Genomic DNA, 21,509 nt, shown 5'->3' with positions numbered 1-21,509 from the left:
TTTAGAGTCAATTGTATATGCATCTGACTAACTACTCTGTCAATAAACATAATGAACACTTTGAACGGGATGAAACAGAAGACAAAGGAAGCAAACGCTCCATAAAATGGTTTACTGAGTTTCTAGAAACAAATAATCTTGATGTCTCCAAATTCTGGAGTGATATTTCAGTAAGATAAAACTAATATGCTTTTCTTTATTTTGTATATTAGAAAATTAATTGCTTCTGCCATATGCTTCACTGGAATCCAGAATGATTTTTGAAACTTTATTAATCCAAATTCTCAGCAATGCATGCCACAAAGGACATACTGTAAATTATGATTATGTTTTTTAAAAGACTAAATTCAGAGTCTGATTATAAATTTAATGTTAAACTTTTTCTGAGGGACAAAAGCCCTTTCAAACAGTTATTCACATAAGTAATACAATACAAAGGAACCATCCCATTTAAATTCTTGGAGACTTTTCTAGAGTATAAAGTGAATTTTATGTGTGAATATTTACAAAATTGTAGGCAACGTTGCATATATCTGTGGACTCAAACCTGTGCCATTGAAGTCAGTGGTTATGTTACAGGTGTCTTTAGGTGAGGAACAGACCTAAGATTGTTAGATCTTAGGCACCATCTGTACGTATGATTCTGAGAATATTTATTGAAAATTATATTGCAAAATGAAATGGGTGAAGATTGGCTATACTATACTTTGTTCCCAATATGCTTTTAATATTTATTACATATCTAAAAGCACATGTGTACTATGGAAAGTATAACAATATACTCTAAAGCTATATAAACAAAATTATATCTGTTACTCCATAGGAATAGTTTATTTATTATAGACCACTTATTTGGTATTTGAGATCTTTTTTTTTTAGTAGATACTTTAATGAAATTTGAAAGATTAGAAACACATAAGTTCAATATATACTGGTGTCTTCTCTCCTGATGAACTTTTCTGAAAAAAATCCTTACAGGAGTTAGTAGTGAAGACTCTTATAGTTGCAGAGCCACATGTTCTTCATGCTTATCGCATGTGCAGGCCAGGGCAAGCACCAGGAAGTGACAGTGTCTGCTTTGAAGTCCTGGGATTTGATATTCTGCTGGACAGAAAACTAAAACCATGGCTCCTAGAGGTAAACCTCTTTAAACAAATGTAAAGTAAATTTTTAAGAGTAAAGTTAACTAAGCCTCAGCTGAATCCGTATCTATGTAAGAAAACTTCCAAAGAAAATCTGTGCAATGCAGGGGATACTGTTGTTGAGTACATAGATGGTGCTTTTTCTGCAGCATCCATATGGAAATGCTGCCTTGCAGTGATATTTGGAGACTCAGGTAAAGGTACTTGTTTTCATGGAGGAATGTTGCATTTCAGATGTTTTTGGAAGTTTTAATGAGAAATGTGATGTTAATCCAGTTGTAATTCTAGCTAAAGGACCTTGTTTATAGCAATTGGGTGCTACTTAGATCTCTTTAATGAGTATGACTCTGTAATATAGCTCTGGCAACTTTTGTGAATGTATGGTCTTAATTTTCTTTTTTCGGGGATATGTGTTCTTTTCTTCTCCTGTGGCTTTTAAAACCACCCACATAAACAGAGGAAACTTACTCAGTATACATGAAATGATGTCAAACAATTGGCATATCCTCCGATATGTTAGTGGTACAGTTAAGCTTAAGTGGTACTCGCACACATTTTCAACCAGGAATACTTGAGGTTTGTCTATTCTGTCTCTTTGATTATGCTATTAATAACATATAGATGAAGTTCACTTGTCTTTTTTCAGATTGTCTTATATCATTACGTTAACTGGTTGGGAGGCTGTACAGCTGGAGGAAAAAAGCAAAATGTATTAAAAAACTCTGTCTATTGACAATAAATCATGACTATGATTTGGCTACTGATGAGCAAAATGTACACAATTAATTTACTGAATTATAACCTTGTTCTCAGGCCGTTAATGCTGTCAACAGTTGTTTTGTCATACTTATTTCTCTCAGGAGTTCAGTACAATTTTAATCAGAAAAATAAAATTCCTTCACTGTTGCCATGCACACATAAGCATATTTGGTGGCTTTGATGTCATGTGCTCCTTTTGGCTAGCACATGAACTTAGTCTGTTTTTGTCAAGGAAAGCCTACTATCTCTTTCATTTAGCTCTACACTTCCAGATTATCATCTATAGGTTGCCTGTAGCTTGCATGTAAGTGTATGTAGTTGTTTAAGTACAGACTGAAGTTGGTCTGTGTATGCATTTCATCCAGCCTTGTAGCAAATGGTAACAGACCTCTTCTATGACAGATGGTGAGTCAACTTGTGTAGTGAATCCATTTTAAAGGACACCCCTCTATCTCCTTGGATGTTTACATGCAGTATGGAGATTTTAGGGGATTTGATTCGCCATTTATGATAATGGGTATCAGAGGAGAATCATACTATCCCAAACTCCTTGTTTATGAGGGAGGGATCTCATAAAGTAGTAAATGCTGCTCTGGTATTTTGGGTTGCTGGAGAATACTTCACGTCTTGGAGTTGTGTACCTGGTAATTATTTTTTTAAATATAGAAGTCTAATTATTTCCTTTTCTGCTTTTGGTGATAGAGGTATCCTTCAACTTATTTTGCCAGACTTTGAACTAAACTAACAGAAATTTCAAACTTTGACATTTAGTAATTGAGTTTCTATACTCATCCACTAATTTTTACTGTGCTTGTTCATGTTTTTTTGCAGCACTCTCAGAACAAACACACAGTATGTATATGTATGCACACTGTACATATACTGTATGTATTGTAGTAAAGGTCAAATACACACTGTATATATATATGCACACTATACATAATATATATACAGTGTGTATGTGTATATATGTATCTCTTTTTTTTTTTTTTTTTTCCTAAACCAGTTTTGGCTTCTTCCCCAGCTTTCTACTCTTACCTCTTTCCACCATACCCCTCTTGCCAAAACCCCATTAGGGGAGTGAATCATTCTTTCTAACAGTGGTAACAAGTATCAGTCACAAGGCCCTGGATGTTCCCAGTGTTATGGGAAAATTGCCAAAATAGAATTAGGATGGTAAGTCTAGTTTCATGTTTCCATACCTCATGTAGCTATTCTGTTATAAAGATAGCTTAATAAACTGTTATAAGAAATAAATTGTGCAATATTATATTGACTCTGCTTTCCTGAGATGACTTGTTTATGTTGCCTTGATGTGACGTAGCTCTCCTGCTCCTTGATGCTACTGAACTTCCGGAACCTTCTACCAAAGTGGGGGCTGTGGGAAATGCATGATTGCCATCTTGTGGCACCAAATGCTTCTGGCAAGCATCTGTGCAGTCCCAGCAGCCTCAATCCTTTCCAAGTAGCAACAACTACCTGGATTTCCCTTCGGTTCCCAGAAAATCCAGTTTTACTCTCTTTGACCAAAATTTCCAAGCTAGGTTATTTTATGTAAATAGGAAAATCATACAGTTGAAGTTCTTGGATGGACTCCAGACTTGTTCAACCTCATTATATCCAGTTGGGATCACAAAGTGGTGATACTGGAGAAAAAGGTCACATTTTAATAACTACCTCAAGTGCAGGATACCTAACTTCCCTTGTGATTTATGCGGGTGAAAGAAACTCACCTTATGTACAGATCCATAAATTTATTATTTAGTGTAACTGAACTAGCAAAAACTATTCAAAACTTTATCAGCCCAGTTAAAATGACTGGACATCTTAGGACAAAGTATCCAATTATTGCTAATTCCTATTAATAAAGTAGTTAAAGCTCACATACACAAGCTTTTTGGTATCTGCTCCTTTCTCTTGTGTTACACTTACCCAGCCTGTGCCCCTGGAGATCCAAAGGCCAACAAGTGGCAGGAGAGGTCTACTCCAAAAAAAAGATGGGTAGGTGGTCATAGCAAGTTGTCAGTGTCTTGTGTTCTTCACCAGGAAGAACACACTGTTGATGGTGAAGATTTCTTCGTCTTTGCTCTTAGCTTCACTTAGGATTATTTTTATTCATTTGCTGCCACTGTCCATTTACTGGCTGTTCATTCACTGGCCAGAGATTTTGCATTGTCTCCAAGTTTTACCATAAGTCATATGTTTTACATTTCCTGGATTCTGCTCTGTGTTCTCTTCATTATCCCTAGGCTCAGTATTATCTAATTCACAAGGTTGCATTCCTATAGTGAATGCTACTTGGCCACTGTGATAGGTGTATATCTCAGAGTATCTGGATTTTCAAGGCCTTCACTATCATAATTTGTTTGTACTTTTGGGACCCCTCATACAATCCTGTACTTGTCAACAATCTTCAAGATGTGCATTCCTGATAAAATTACTAATGTTACATTAACACAACCTAGTTGTGTGTATGTCCCAGTTCTTGGGTCATTAAACTCTAAACACCATCTCTAAGCTGACAGATGCATACACAATGCTTTGTTAACCAGTTATTATGAATACCTATTGTGACAGTATCACTGGTACATTACCAAGATTACTACACTACTGTCTTACAGATTAGTCAGCAACCATATTTCTTGTCTGGAAACAAGGGATAGCCATGTGAAAAATAAGGGACAGTACTTTCTTGCAAGGGATATTTTAAGGGAAAAGCAATTTTCTTAACATAATGTTTTTGCCCAAGACTTCTCAAGATTGTTACCCATGATCACATTTGACAGAACGAGACACTGTTCCAGTCAGTATTTAGCCCATTACCTGAGTAGAATTATATGCAGATTCAAACAGCTGAATATATAGGATAATGGTATTTGCATTTCTTGTACTACTTAGACTAGAGCCATGTGGAAATACATTTCAAACGTATCTCATCGCATTTTCATAAAGCTGCTGCATAAATGTAATCTTTTTTGTTTGAGATCAAGTTCTGTATCTCAATCAGCAATGTGACTTGTGGAAAATGACCAACCTTTAGCAAAATAAACCAGCTTTAGTCACACCTTGTCTCTCTCCAAGTGTTGAGCATGAGTCAACATGCACTTAGAGTGATGTTGGCTAACCAGACCCCCAGATTGATGGCAGTGATCTGTTTGGTACCTGTGAGGCCGCATCTGGAATATTCTGTCCGGTTTTATCCCTCAGACTAAGAGAGAAACATTGACAAACTGGAATGAGTTCAGCAGAGGTGCTAAGGTACTCAGAGGGCTGGAGCACATGCTATATGAAGAAAAGCTGGGGGCACTGGGTTTGCTTTGCATGGAAAGGGAGGGCTTTGTGAGCAATCACCAACTGTATGAAATTTAACAAGAGCAAGTGTTGGATTCTCCACTTGGCACCGGGTAATTCTGGTTATACATACAAATAGGGGGATGAGAAGCTGGAGAGCAGCCCCATGGAAAGAGATCAGGGGGTTTGGGTTGATGGCATGTTGAAATAAGTCAACCGTGTGCCCTGGCAGCAAAAAGGGCCAACCATGTCCTGGGGTGCATCAAGCACAGTATAGCTAGCTGGTCAAGGGAGGTGATTGTCCTACTCTACGCTGTACTGGTGCAGCCCCACCTTGAGTACTGTGTGCAGTTTCGGGTGCCTCAGTATAAGAAGGACATCAGACTACTCGAGTGTGTCCAGAGGAGGGCGACCAAGATGGTGAAAGGCCTTGAGCACAAAACTGACAAGGAGCAGCTGAGGTCACTTGGCTTGTTCGGCTTGGAGAAGAGAAGGCTGAGGGGTGAGCTCATCGCAGTCTGTTACTTCCTCCGGGCAGGCTGGGGGGCAGTGGAGGGGGAGGTGCTGATCTTCTCTCTCTGGTGACCGGCAATAGGACATGAGGAAATGGAATGAAGCTGCATCAGGGGAAGTTCAGACTGGACATTAGGAAAAGGCTCTTCACTGAGAGGGGTGGTTGGTCACTGGAACAGGCTCCCCAGGGAGGTGGTCACAGCACCAAGCCTGTCAGAGTTCGAGGAGCATCTGGATGACGCTCTTCGTCATATGGTTTAGTTTTAGGTAGTCCTGCAAGGAGAAAGGAGTTGGACTTGATATTCTGTGATCTAACTGCAGACCTGAAGTGGGCTTTGAGAGAAGACAGACAGGTGCTCCTCAGAGATGCATGGTGAAATGGCTGGGAAAATTCAGGAAGAGTGCATAGGGGCACGATGTGGAAAGGTTGTTTGAATGAAGAAAAAGAGAATAAGAGAAACAAATACCTAGAAAAACTTTCTGCATGATCTTTTGGGACTACTGCTGTTGTTTTGAAATAGTGAAATATGTCCCTTGCTGATGTTCTGATAAATGCACATAGATGACTATGCAAAGCAAATGTGCTGCAAGTTACTTGTTAAGGGGAAAAAACTTAAACTTTTTTTTCATACAAAGAACTTAAGGTGACATTCTTATCTGAAAAGTAAGTGGACTAGCATTGTGGGCACCCAAATTTGTTATGCCTTCGTGGTTTCCACACAGGTATAACCCATGTAGGTTTTACAGTGAGGCTGGGCATTGTTCCTTTATAATTTAGAACCATAAAAATCCCACAAAACAACAAACTGACAGTTGCATATTGTGTCAGCTTTCTACAGAGCACGTGAATTATATTGAAACAGTTGATGGAGAACATTCTGTGTTATTTTGTCAGGTACAGACAGTCCCCTGCGATACTCAGATTGCTCTTAACAGTCACAAAAGTTAAGAGCATTTAGAAGCATTCTGTCTGAAGGAAGTGTTCACCACTTTATGTGATCAAGCAACAGCTCTTGGACTGCCATTTCAAGAATACGTGTATTATATAAATACCTACTGAGCAGACCATGATGTTTTCTCTGCTCTGAACAGAACAGAAACTCAAACTATTCCATTTTCTGGCAAGTTTCAAAATACATAAAAAAATACATAAAAATGTTGTAAATCAAATTTCAGCTTATTTAAAATACATAGAGAACCTGAGAATTCAAGTTGTTTCTTACTGAAACAGCAATCTCTCATGTCAGGGTGAGCAGCCTGCACTGTTACTCAGTTGAGAAGAAGGGCTCACTCCTCACTTCAGTGTCTCCCTTAAGTTATATGAAGTCCAAATAAGATAGTTTGAAAAGTAATATTACAATAGTTACATTATTGTGTGAAGTAGAACTGTTAACTACTTATTTCTGGATCTAACGTTAATAACTTTAACAAAGGAATTCTGAGCTTTGTAAATGTAAATTTTAAGCTTGGGAAGTTCCCATTCTTCTACTCTCAAGAGTCTGTAGAAACATAATGAAACCTGAAAATGCATCTCTGTAAAAGCATCATATTTTTCAAATATTAATTGATTTAACTAACATTTCCTTAAAACCTCTTTTGCAGCTTATTGTAAGTTTGAAAAGGAACAATTTCTTTTCTTTGTATGTTTGCAGCAGAGAGCACCTGTTTTACTTGTATTCTTCAGTAAAAACTGTACCTGTTTCATAAAGCACTTCTACAACAGTCAGTGGGGCAGTGTTAACAAAGGAGCTGCACATAGGCATTAACAATAAGTTTGGTGAGAACAGAATGCTATTAACACTGCCCTCCCATGGTCTTCAGCAAGGTCAGCATTTCAGTTATGTGATGAGTTTATATATACATATATGTAAAAGAAAAGCTGTAAAAACTCTATTGCCCCTTAACCCAAGCGACTAGCAGTATTTAGAACCTTTCCACTTACCATTAGGAAGAGCAACTGATGAGACTACTCATCTAACTCTTTGGTTCAATCCTTTCCTTCTTTTTAATTTTATTTATTTATAACAAAGACTTCCTTTCAGTGATTCTTGAGCCCACGCAGCCTCTCCCTCTGTTGCCTTGGAGAGCCATTTTTGGGCCTCTTTCTCCTGCCGTCTGCTGGCTTTTTCCTCTCTCTGATACTTGTCCATGAGTTCTTTTTTCTCTCAAAGGGTAATAGTGAATCCACTAAGCACACATGACTTCAAGTGGCTCAATATTTGCCTTCAGTGTAACTCCTACTCTTCACACTTTTCCAGTGAATAATGTTACAAAATGTTCCAGTTACAAAGAGTGCAGTTTGATTTAACATATAATATGGTGTTACTGTGGGCAGTTGCCCAAAGAGCTGGTCTAGCAACCTGCCTCTATCTGGTGGTCATGTCTGTTGGATGAGATGTTCCTGGTTGCTGTTTGGATGAACATCTAATTTATCATTCCAGGCAAACCATACTTCTACACTCAATCAGCCTGCAGAACTTCCTCACTCAGGGACTGCACAACGCTTGGTCTGGTTTGGGGAAGGGGGAAGTGACATGAAGGCAGGACTAGGAGAGGGGCAGCACCAGACCTTTGTGGCAGCCTGCAGTTGCACCGGACTAGGTACAATGTGAAACTGCACCTGTATGAGGCAGTTCTGTGGTGCTTAAAGTGATCAGTGTACCAGCTGCGAGATCTCTGCCTTCCTCTTCTCCTTTGTTGAAGGCAGGCTCCCTGCCCCCTTCCCTGTAGTGACACTGGTACTTGTAGGGTTCCTTCCTGAGATGATCAAGGACGAATGAAAAATAATTTTTGGTGAGGTTGATCTTTGTGTGGATCATTGGGATCAGCTTCCTAATTCTCTGTGAACCCCTGTGCCTAGACAATGAAATAGGCAGAGTATGACAGGCTTGGATTTGTATTAAACTGCCATGGAAAACCAGCCTTCTGCTTAAGCTAAGAAAAAGGTGGTTAGCACTCTCACAATTTGTGAAGTTTAGAAATGAGTGATTAGAATGAACTTCATGATTATCTCTAATCAAAGATCTGCTCAATGGTAGCCACTAACAGCATTCTGTGTAATAAGGCTTTTATGGCTTATCAATTTTTTGCTTTTTGAATTCTATTGTTAGCAATCTCAATCACTTTATTAAAGAATGAGATGCTTTCCAAAACATTCATGCTGTCCTACAGATTGAACAGAGATTAAATCCCTGTTATTGAAAGGATGTAATATTTTATTAAATTGATTTTAGGTTTATTAAGTCATTCATGTAATCTTTCTTTGAAAGGTCTTTTCAATAGGTATGTCTGACATAGTGGAAAATTTCTTTTCCTACTCCATACTAATAGGCTGCTGCAGTGGGAGGTGAGAATATGCTCTTTGACTATTTTGGCAAACAGGTGAAATGCCAGGCTGAAATTTATCCCATGTCTTGGTGAAGAAGACAGTGGTGTATCTTACACATTTACAGAGTTTAATTTTTGTAAAATCAGAATTCTTTGCAAATGTAACTGTGGATGGGAGCCTTCACAAGAGGTACTTCAACTTATGCTTCTTAATTTAAGCGTTACAGATATGAGGTCCTCTACTGACGTGTATGTAATTGTGAAATACACTGACCTATGGAACTGCTGTGCTTACAAGGAGTTTGATTAATTATATGTGCTATATTCAGTGAAATTTTAATTATGAAAACAAAGTTGAAGATTACAGTTGGAGGAATTAGAAACTTATGTGGACAATTCAGTTCTATAGCTATTGAAAAGTCATAGATAGTAAAGAAGCTGAAGTAACATCACCAGTAAAGCAGATATTTGGGAGATAAAACTGTGATATTGTAAAAATAATAGATGTGAGAAGCATTATGTCCAGGAGTCTATATGGAGAAACACTGTATTTGTTTATCAAGCAGATTTTCTTTTCTGTGCATTGTTGTATACAACAGATTAGAAAATTTGGAGTTTTGAAGGTAGTTTATCCAAAGAAACCTAATGTACAGCACTGACATAACTCCAGAATTAGTGTTACAAAAATCTGTCATGAGTAGATTCAACCAGTTACCTGCTAGTTTAAGAGTAATGCTGATCATGGAAGATATTTAGCTAGATCAAGCATATAGTTACTTTATTCCTTTGAGTGAGGTCCCAGGTAGTCTATAGTATGAAGACACTGTTAAGGAAAAAGGCATTAGTTACCTCTGAGAACAACTGAGTGGAGCATTAAAAAGGTATTGTGTGGTGAGACTGTAAAATGTTGCAGTAGCCAGACAGTTGTACTCTTTGCAGGGAACATATTATCTGTATGCTCTGGAAATTAGATTATTTGCTGTGTGGTTTTTTTCTGGCATTGAAGAGGGTTTTTCTGCTCTAAAGATGTTATTTGTGGATTAAGCCTTTTGTTTTGTGACTTAATTGTGATTTCTTGCAGATTTACCTCAAGAGTGTGGGTGGTTTCACACATCAGAGACTTATGCAGTGGGTTCAGGTTATGAAGTTTTGGGTAGCAATGGATGAAGATATTCCCCATTTTTATACCTCCCATAAGTCTATCTACACTTATCACTAGGTAAACTTTTTAGCTGACATTTAAGGTCAGCTGTCAAGACTGCCTCTTGAAGTTTCAATTGTGAGAAGGGAAATGCATGGAACAGATGAAGAGGGTTAAAGAGAAAAGTTTGTTAGTGAAGCATCCTTGCACATAGTCATACTAAATCAAGAGGAATTTTAAGTATACACATAGACAGTTAGTATAGGATAGCTAATGAACTTTAAATTCACACCTGCTTTCTACGTATTAAATTTCTTATGTACCTTGTTGCTCGGATTTTATTTGTACTGGACCTGCATCTACTGCTACCTGAAACATATTGCACCAAGCCAAGTTTGCAATAGCTATCCAGAACGGGATCACTGTTTTTACTGCCCCTCTGGTTACTCTTCAGGATTGAGGTCACAGCAGGATTGGGATTTCAAACATTAGTCATGAATGGTATGTCAAAAAATTGAGTATGTAGGTGATACAGCAGTACTCCAGTTTCAACTATGAATGCCATAGCTTTTCAGCCTCTTAAATGACTGCATTAAAGTGACAGAAACCTTAGTGTGGCATGATTGTATAATGTCTGATGACAGCATTTTGCTTCACATTAGCATTTCAAATGCCTTCTTATATTTTTCCTAACCCCACTTCAATTTTCTGCTTAATAAACATAGTCAGTATAGTTTTGTTCAGAAGTGCCAGATGTAGATTTTTGGCAAAACTCACCCTGTAGGAGAGAAACTGTTATTTAAATTATTTTATAGTTTTCATAGTGTTAATTCTCACTGGTGCTCATAGAAGTAACACATTTATAACATTTTTATTAATGCAGAATTTATGCCCAAAATTATACTTCAAATTGTTGTAAATCTAGGAAGCATCTAAACCAAATATAAATACAACAATGTGCACTTTTGTATGCTCTCAAGTTGGATGCTTCAATGCTGTGTAAGCATATGCCTGTGCATCTCTAGGAAGTCAGTATTGGACCAATGTAGCATTTTACATGTTCCAAGTAAGTCCTTGCATGTAACTGCAGTCTCACTGGATTTAAGGATTCAGTGTATGTAAAAAATTAGAAATTAATGTTTTGGAAGTTTTAATAAATACATTTCTGTCTGTTCACCTGTTTTTAATGCATGCAAAAACATTATATTGAAGTAGAATATTGTTAGTTGCTACATATTCATGTGGAGTAAAAAATTCAATACATGGTACAGAATATAATTTTGTTCAATACCTAACATTTCTCCTGAATAAGGAGTTGGGGCTTGATTTTATGTCTCTGTTCTCTGTTTTCAGTCCAGTGAGCTTTTTGCTTACTTAGGTATTTGCTGGACTGAAGCATATTGGATCTTCATGCATATGTTTTTAAACATACATAAATCCTTCCTGGCTTAGACAATATGATATCTCAAAATCAGAAAGTTTCCAATTTAATTCAGTTATCAGCTGTATCTAGTCAATGCAGCTCTAGTTAAAGTGTTTTGTTTAATCTTCATGTTGAAAATGAGATGCAGTATATCTATTGTCTTGTCAACCACTGGTATTCTCTAATGAAATGTTGGAGAACTGGGTTTTAATCCTTGTGTTCGTTTCTTTGAATGTTTCCATGTTTGCTTAGCTGAAAGTGGAACATTAACATTTAAAAAAAAAAAGGATGTCAATAAATGTTTGTACTATCACAGTATAGAAAAAAAAATAATTAGCCTTTGTGATGTGATAGGAGACAAACAGGGCAGTCTAAGGAGGTTGGTCAATTAAATATTTGGATGAATGTCTTCCAAAAAAGAATATGTATACACTTTTTCACAATTTCTGCTGAATTTTTGCAATTTTTCTTTCAACATCAGATCTCCTTGCTCACTTTGCCAGCTTGTCTGCAAAACCAGTAAACAAGTAGATTCTCAAAGCCAAAAGGTACCCTTTGGCTTTAAGAGTAAGTGATGGGGCAGCTGGGACTTGGCAACAGAACAGTTGGTGGCTCACCAGCCAAAATAGTTCAGTCCCACAACTGTAGAGGCGCTAAGATGCTCTAATATATCTAAAGCATTAAAACACAATTTTAATGAACTGCTTTTGCCCCCTGCTTTGAACATACTAACTGTATCCTACTTCTACTTGCATGGGGCACAAGGTATTAGTTATCGCTTCTAGAGCTCTTTAGTGTCTGTCCCTTCTGTAACCAGCACTGCTCATTCACAGTCAAGGTGAGATTCCTGCCTCTTATTAGCACCCATTACTCATGTATACATTTTTATGCCAGCCTGGAAGGTGTTCCTAGAAATGTTGACACAGCTACTTCATTATCACTCCTCAAAGCTTTCCGAAACGTGAAGTTCTTCTGCAGGAGCTCCAGAGCTTGGCAGTGGTTATATGGTGGTTGGTTGAGACTCCTGGCTGTTAAGTGTGATTTAGTCTCACTGATTCCCAGTTGCATTTCCCTTGTTCCTCTGTATTTACGGTAACATTTTTAATCTCTTATCTTGTACTTGGCTCATAAGCTTTTTGTTACTGAGACTGTTAATTATTTTATGTTTTCACACTATGTACTGATTTAATAACTTAGATCTCTAGGTGTTGCTGTAAAGTGTATCTGAATAGTTATTTAAATATACTTGAGAAGACCTTGAATTAGAGCCTCTTTCTGTCCTTAGGGTTGTTAATTTTTAGAGAAGTAATCAAAGTTGCTTTCAGACTGGGAACTAGGAAAGAGTTTTAACTCTTCCTGTGCTGGACTACCGTAGCATGGCCCATAGTTTGTTCTAAAGTGTTTAACAGCACTTTGCATGGTAAAATTTTCTGGTTGGAGCAACCAAGAATAGATTAGACTGGTTTCATAGTGCCAGTACTTGAATGGTTTTCATTTTAAGTGTCTAGATAACTTGGTGGCTGAAAGCTACATCTCCTGACTCCCAGTATCTGTGATGCTCTCAATGCTCTATTTTTTTTAAGAATACAAACGGAAATGAGCTTCTCAACATGTATTCTCTTAATCTCTGCTATATTTGAAAGAATAGTTTCTCCAAAGCCTGTTACAATAGATGTGTTCCCAGTGAACCTGAACATTCCTGAGTCTTCTGTATCTCATTTTTTCAGATTAATCGTGCCCCAAGCTTTGGAACTGATCAAAAAATAGACTATGATGTAAAAAAAGGCGTTCTGCTAAATGCATTAAAGCTTCTCAACATACGGTAAATTTGTCCTCTTTTCTTCAGTCTGGCTCTCTTTCTGTTGCTGTGATTTTTTTTTTTTTTTTTTTTTTATTTGAACTGGGCTAGGAGAAAATGAAGACCTTTTTTTTCCACCTTCATATTTTCAAAATATAAATGTTTCTCTTGCTGTCAGTTTTGCTATTTGAAATTAACCCGAATTTTATTTTTCTTCTTGCTCATGTGCTTGCAAAAAAGGAGTGGTAATAGTAATTTTTTGTACTTTTTTTTTTTTAATGATTTTTCAAACAGGTCTCAAAGTGGGGATATGAGTGCAGTCATGGGCATATGGCCACACAGGAAATCTGCTTTGGTGATAGTTTCGCATATAGTCAAAAGCCATACCCCTCTACAGGAAAACTTTGTAGATTTTTTCCAACATATCCCAATTACACTTCAGGAAAATAGATACAACTATGTTTGTACATTAAATTCTAGTACAGAGTCGTTACAGTACACCTTAAAGTGTGAAAGTATTGTAGCCATAAGAGTTAATATTTAAAAAAAATTCTTAATGAGTGTTTCAATTCTAATTTTGTATCATAAACTGCACACGACTGACTGGAAAAAACAGATGATATACTTGAGATGAAATTGCATCTTATTTCAGCTGCATTGGATTGACATATCTTGATATCATCTGTGTTTCAGGACAAGTGATAAAAGGAGAAATTTAGCTCAACAGAAGGCTGAGGCTCAAAAAAGACTGTATGGTCAAGGTTCAATGAAAAAACTGTTGCCAGGTTCCTCAGACTGGGAGAAGCAGCGCCACACACTGGAAAGGAGAAAAGAAGAACTGGTAGGAAGGAAAAAAAAGTGCTGTTTCTTGCCCGTGGCTTATTCTCTCTTTGTTTTAATTGTCTTATTTTCTTGATTTGTAGAAGGAAAGACTTGCACAAGTACGTAAACAGATTTCTAAAGAGGAGCATGAAAATAGACACATGGGGAACTACCGGTAACTATTTTTGACTGTATTAGGAGGAAGTATTCAATGCATTCTTCAGGAAAAATGGAAACAAGTATTTGTGGTAGATAATAATTTTCTGCTAAAAATGTAGGCATTTATAAAAAATATATACATGTACACCAGGTAGTAAAGTTTTGTTTTTTTTAAAATAGTTCTTTTTTTTGATTCCAAATTTTTGCATGCGCTTAGAAATTTCTATGACATCAGTCACTCTAGTGTTTGTATAAGACATTTGCTTGAAAGACATGATTGTTCACATTCAGTGTACCAAAACTGTCATTATGGACCTGTTCTATAATCACATATGATGATTCTTATCTCTAGGGTGGCCAATATAGGGATGTGAGTATTCCCCTATAAAAAATCAAATCTGAATGTTATCTATGAGGCTTGCCAAAAGTTCAGAAACTTTACTGGTGCTTCTGTCATTTTTGATAGAATGGCATTTGAAATACTATATTAATATTTCTGCACTTTGATTTTGGATCTTAGTAGGTTTAAATGTAAGTATCTTCAGATTCCTTGGTAAAATACATTCAAAAGGGAGCTTTAACTTGTTGGTTATAATAGACATTGGTCAGAAACAAGAATTTTGTTTTAAAATGTTTTTATCATTATTTCTTAGCATATGCTTCAATGAGAAGTGAAAGTAAAGCCTATGAATATTTGGCAAAAGGGAGCAGAGTACAACTAGGAAGAGATGATGGATGTATTTGCCCACTCTTTACAACATTCATCCAGGACGTGGGAGATCTGAGTTCACATCTTTTATTCTGAATTAGTCAGAATGCCTTTACTGCTGTTTTTCATTTCTGCTTTTTTGAGCAGATGTTCTATAATTCTCAGTAAAGTTCTCTTTTAAACAGATAGATGTTTCTGTGAAACTTTCATTTTTGATGAATTAACATTTTGCTTACAAAGTCTTCCTTTCTAACATTCTCAGTTTTAATTACATCCTTTCTTGACATATGTGGAGCTGAACTAGTACATCAAAAAAAAATGCACAATGAAGCAGTTATTTTCGTGCTACTTAGACTATGAGAAAGAGAAACATCATGATGCTTTAATACATCTTGCTTTTTCGATAACTTTAAAGCCTAACTTTTTAAATGATCACATTTTAGGTTGCTTATTCAGTTCTTGACTGAAAATGAGCCAAATGTTCTCTTTATTTAGCTTTTTAGTTAATGTAAATCAATAAAAATACAAAAATTATTCTTTTCCTCAAGAAAAAGTGAAGTGTCATTTCATGAGGAATGTGCACATGTAAAAGGGCAGAACAGCTTTGTGATTTCAAATTACCATGGGTTTGCTAAAAGGCTGAAGAATCAGCAGAGCCTGAGGAGTAAAGGTATCTTGGCTAGAGATGCAGAGAAATTTTATCTGAGCATTATGAAGTTGTTCTCTTGCGATGTTCCCTGCAGAGCAGGACTAGCTTCTATCAGGCATTGCCATAGAATCATGGAAATTTTGGGTGCTAGTATCGCTGCATGGATTAATACAGCTTTCTGAATTAAAATCCAGAGAAACCTCAATTGACCTCATCAGGCTTTGATTTAATCTATAGATGTCAGTTCAGCAGTTGGCTTAGTCAAGTGTCTGTCTGCAAGCACAACTAGCCCACTGATTCCAGTAGGAGTCCTGAGGTGGTCAAAGTAGGAGCCATACTTTCAAGCTCTTGTGAATTCATGAGGAACTGAAAAGGATGTATATGACTTTGAAATGGCCTTTAGCTGCAGTGTATTTCTACATATATTAAAGTTAATATCCTTTCTTTAAAGTATTGTTCTATGGCACTTTTTCAGCAGTACAATCAATGCCATTAAAAAGTCTTGACTGCAACTAGATTAGAGCTCCTATAGGTGTTTTATGCAAACTGGAACCATCTTCAGTTTGCTCTAGAACTGCCCTGAGTCTAATGGGATCGTAACAGTTGCTTTTTCATTGCAACAAAATCATCATGAAAGATACCTTTTCAAGGAGAAAAAGACTGAAAAGGAAGAAGGAGAAAGAACCTTGTAAGAGGTTCACAAAAGATCAACAAAACCATGAAAGTCACATAATGTCAGTCAATGGTACCTATGCTTTGCACAATGCAGGCAAAATTAATTTATGGATTACTCCTTACAATACATTAGAAATTAGTCTTCTACCTTCATAATTTCTGGCCGTGTTTCAGGCATTCATGACAAATGGATTGGAGTGGTTTTCTTCAAAGCCCATTGTTGCTTGATGAGCATGAATAAATCACCAAGTCCTGCTTCTCATATTGTCATAATCTCCTTACCTGTAATTTTAGAGAATAATGGCATAGCTGCTTTAATGGAAAATCAGAGCCACCGTGTACATCCGTGTACCAGAATTTTTTTTTTTCTTATAGTATGTGTTTGGTTCTGTTCATTATTTTGGAGGATTTAGCATTCAAATGCACTACATGTTCAATCTTTAATTTATATCATGCTCATTAACTGAAAGCCAATTGTTCATATTTTCACTGTTTTGTGTCCTTTTATTGCTAATACAAATTATTTTGTGTCTCTGAATTTTACATGCAATATTTTGTTAATATTTCATGAATCATTCACACCTGCATGCATCATTCACACCCACTGGAATTTCAGAGCACTGCAAAACTGAGTTTTGGTATATCTCTGGAATGACCTGCATGGTATTTCTTTTGACTGGCTAATTGCTGGTTTAAACATGAATGTGTTCACTGAGTTAAAATTAGATTTAGAGAGCAATGTTCAGAGTATATGTTTTATGATATGATATTATATAATTATTATAGATGGGATGTGTATGCATTATAGAAGAGACTATGAATTAGCTGCATTACTTTTGTTCCTACTGTGATAAGTAGCTCAGCTTCTATCTTAAACTTAATTTATTTTTTTTCCCTATTTTAGGCGAATTTACCCTCCTGATGATAAGACATTACTTGAAAAGTATGAGAGTTTGTTAGCCACTGCTTTCCAGACGTTTCTTGCTGGGAGAGCAGCTTCACTTCAGCGGGAAATGAATAACCCTTTAAAAAGAATGAAGGTACTGAAGCACAAGAAGTATTGGCTTTAAGAGTTATTTATCATGGAATTCATGACCTTGTAGATTAGTTTCACGATAATCATGTATGATGGCTAATAAATAGCATTTGATAATATTTCCATCATTTTATTATTATTCTTTGTGCAGCTTGTGGCCAGATCCTTGAATCTGGATGAACTGCAGTGGACCCAGGGTGGAAACAGGCTAGATGGTTTTAAGCTACTTTACCATTTCCCTGATCCTCAGCCTTACCCCTGGCCAAACCAGAGGTTGGCAGAAACTGCTTTAGAGCTGGTAATTGCCTCCTTCTTCCTCCAGTAATGTCCGCAGCCTATTCATCCACTTGTATGGACTGGAATGAGAGATACCATAAAACCAGCTCCACTAGTTTAAGGCATGCAGAAACTCTGCCTGATTGCTTACTTATGTAGTCAGAGACAGTAGGAAAATGGCTATATTTAAAATAACCAACTAACGTGATTTAATTAGAAATCGGAGAAATAATTTCCCATCTTTGTAGTTGGCATCATCCAGCAGTTTTACAGGAATCTTTGTTCAACACTTTCTTCAGACTTTTATCTTTAATAAATGTTAAGACCTGATTTTAACTTTCAATTTCTTGTTGGTTGCAAGCAGAGATGCATGTATCAGAAGAAATACTTTTATATCCTCCTGTGGAGGGATTCACAGTCTTATTTCAGGAATTAGTAATCAAAGTAATTTCAAATTCCTACCACTTGGTACTTGAATTTTGGAAGGATAGGATATGTCCTGCTTTGAATTAATTGTAGTCAAATTCCCATTTCTAGGAGGAGGACATTTTGGATCTTCTGGAGCAATGTGAAATAGATGATGAAAAACTAATGGGAAAATGCACCAGGCAGCGAGGACCTAAGGTATTTGGCTTTTAGATACCAATTTTTTGTTTCATGCTGTAGAGAAGCAGTCTGAGAATTTTAAGTGGGGAATTTAGTTAGCTGATCCTCATAAAAGTTTTCTTCCTCAGACTGCCATTAGCCTTTTTTTTTTTTTTTTTTTTAAATTATGGAGAGAAGCTGTCATGGTTTAACCCCAGCCAGCAACTAAGCACCACACAGCTGCTCACTCACTCCCCCCCGTGCAATGGGATGGGGGAGAGAATCAGAAGGAAAAGGTAAAACTCATGGTTTGAGATAGGAACACTTTAATAGGACAGAAAGGAAGAAACTAATAATGATGATAATAAAAATAATAAAATGACAATAATAATTAAAGGATTGGAATATACAAAACAAGTGATACACAATGCAATTGCTCACCACTTGCTGCCTGATGCCCAATTAATTCCCACACAGCGATCCCCCCCAGGCCAACTCCCCCCAGTTTATATACTGGGCATGACGTCACATGGTATGGAATACCCATTTGGCCAGTTTGGGTCAGCTGTCCTGGCTGTGTCCCCTCCCAACTTCTTGTGCCCCTCCAGTCTTCCTGCTGGTTGGGCATGAGAAGTTGAAAAGTCTTTAACTTGGTGTAAGCACGACTTGGCAACAATTGAAAACATCAGTGTGTTATCAAGATTCTTCTCATACTGAATCCAAAACATAACACTATACCAGGTACTAGAAAGAAAATTATCCCAGCTGAAACCAGGACAGAAGCATAACTACCATTTGTCCAACTAAATCCCATTAAAATTTTAACTGGATATGAGATCGTTCTTTTCCTCTGTAACCTATTTTGAGGAATTGTCGTGCATGGCAAAAACTGTTGTACAAGAGATTGCTTGATTTCAGTGTGTGAAATGATTTTTACATCAATAGCCTATCTCAAAAGAATGCTTTCACCTTTAATCAATTAATGCCACTAGGGAATTTTGAGATCATGGGACAAAAGGTACTATGGAGGCTCAAAGGATTAATTATGATTATGATGTATCTGTAGCTTGCTTACTTGCTAGAAGGGGTGTACAGTACATCTTGGAGCCTGTTTCATATCCATCCATATCCACGTGTATTATTTATAGCTTAATGCTTTCTGGTTGTGTGCGTAGTTCATGCAATTCTTTGTCTTAAATACACTGCATATCTCTGTAAGCCAGTAAAGATAAATAGTTTGGGCTTGGCTAAAATAAGTATATTTCTTATATCTTGCAGACGTTTTAGGTCAAGTCTGCTTAGAAAAGCCTACATTTATGTTCCTGAGCTCTGAGGGATTTGTTTATGGATGCATGTAAATTTTTTTTACAGCATTTTGTTTCTGATGACATGGTGTACAAATCTGGGAACTTCTGTACAAAATGAATGCTGACAATTGTCCTGAGCTTGCAGGGGTACTTCAGATATGTGCAAGAATCCAAAGAGCTACATCTTATTACAGGCGTGCATACTGGAAAGAGGATCTGCATACCCAATCTGGTATTAAGATAGATTTGCTGGAACCTCATTACAAATATAGGGATTTTGTGAGCTAGTGCTTTAACAGTGGTGGATTCATTTAAAGAAAAAAAAAAATAATCCAGTCCCCTCTATCAACACACCCAATCCACAGTCTTCAGGGATTCTTTTCCCTGAGGTTTTGTTTTCAGTTCTTTAACATAGGGTCACTTAAGTTTAACATCTCACTCACATTTTCCCTTTTTTCAGAAGCCTGTCTTTTCTCAGCAGCCCTCAGAGAGCATCTATCTGGTTGACTGTATGCACACAGACTTGATCTATACTATCTCTACACTGGTTGCACACAAGCCATTCCCATGCTGGAGGCCATAAACATTTAATAGAGTACTGACCCCAAATTGAGAAACCTCTCTTAATTAGTTTTAAGGTGAAGCCCGATCAATTTATGAGTGCGACTATATGACGTGGTCTTCTTTTATAGCAGATGAACGGATTCTGCAGCTTACAAGCTGCTCTACCAGTACAATACTGTTTGCACTTAGAGGAGAAAGAAAAAATTGCTTATGACCAAAATTCTCACTTTTTTTTTTCCATAAAACTGATGAAGTCAAAAGGAAAGGCAATGAAACTAGCTTATCCAAGGAGATTGTTTCTTTTCCTTGCAGTGTGCGCACTTCATGCTGTACAGGATCTCTATTCCTGCATCTTTTTTAGGGTCCTGATATACTTCTCAATCATTTAACCCATGCCTACAGTGAAGCCATGTGACTGGAGACTTCCCTGGTTGCATAATATCCTATGCACTCCCTTTGAAATACAGATGCCCATTGCAGATGGTCCCTGTATCTTGTACCAAAAGAGCATCACCTCTTTCCTGTAAGGGGTAAGGTGCATATGGCTAATAACATGCATTTGATTGGCCACCTCTTTGTAAAGGGTCTGCTATGAAATATGTAGTATCTAAATACATATCTGTATAGAAATCTGGTGAGTGAGGCAGGCAGCAGAACTTACTATTGCCTGTCAATCTATCAGGTAAGAGAATAACCTAGCTGTAGAACTCATCTTCCTGTAATCATAAAATCCTACAAATAAAGATCCATTAGCATATAAAAAAAAAAATATATGCAAGATCTAATAGACAAAACAAACCGGAGGGAACAGTACTTTTCACGTCACGTTAGCCAACATGAAAGGTTCTTTCAGAAGGTCATAAAGTCCTGTCCTCCCTTAAAAGTCAGTGGCTGGCCTGCTGACAGAAGCTACTGTTGGGAGGTCAGATGCTGTGCTTTGGGTGCGCTCTCTTCCTCCAAAAAAGAAACAGTCAGGACTGAGAAAACTGTGTACAGAACAGCTGGAATAGTTAGGAAAGAGAGGTGTTTTCCTCCTTATCCTCCTCCGTACAGAAAAACATATATATACATACACATTTATGCGCACATCTCTCTCTCTCTCTCTCTCTCTCTCTCTCGGAGGGGTAGAGGGGTGTGTGTGTATAAATAAGCTTTGTGCGTAACAACAATTCCATATTTGCTAGGGATTTCAGCCTTATTTTTATTTGAATGTGATTAGGAGCTCAGAGTAGAAAATAAGTCAAGAAATTCCCAGAATGAAGGCATTTTTGCCGGCAATTAAAATACTACTTTATTCTACTTTGAGAAATACATTCTGGAAATGTCTGGTTTA

General features: G+C 37.1%; 1 protein-coding gene across 11 annotated transcripts in view; it reads left to right on the top strand.

Moving 5' to 3' along the window:
- TTLL7 (tubulin tyrosine ligase like 7) overlaps positions 1 to 21,509 on the top strand; it is an 81,423-nt gene that overhangs the window by 34,317 nt on the left and 25,597 nt on the right. For 10 of the 11 annotated variants that reach the window (XM_069789087.1, XM_069789083.1, XM_069789079.1 and 7 more), the window contains 7 exons: positions 6 to 170; positions 979 to 1,137; positions 13,324 to 13,418; positions 14,088 to 14,235; positions 14,318 to 14,391; positions 17,313 to 17,448; positions 18,258 to 18,344. In XM_069789087.1, coding sequence (XP_069645188.1) covers positions 6 to 170; positions 979 to 1,137; positions 13,324 to 13,418; positions 14,088 to 14,235; positions 14,318 to 14,391; positions 17,313 to 17,448; positions 18,258 to 18,344 — 864 coding nt within the window. The remainder of the gene's footprint in view (positions 1 to 5; positions 171 to 978; positions 1,138 to 13,323; positions 13,419 to 14,087; positions 14,236 to 14,317; positions 14,392 to 17,312; positions 17,449 to 18,257; positions 18,345 to 21,509) is intronic. The other variant, XM_069789088.1, reaches the window with a different exon arrangement.

Source organism: Haliaeetus albicilla, chromosome 8 (genome assembly GCF_947461875.1).
Source record: "Haliaeetus albicilla chromosome 8, bHalAlb1.1, whole genome shotgun sequence".
In the NCBI taxonomy this organism is placed as follows: Eukaryota; Metazoa; Chordata; class Aves; order Accipitriformes; family Accipitridae; genus Haliaeetus; species Haliaeetus albicilla.
Note: the sequence above shows the minus strand (reverse complement) of the source record. Positions and strands in the feature narration are given on the sequence as shown.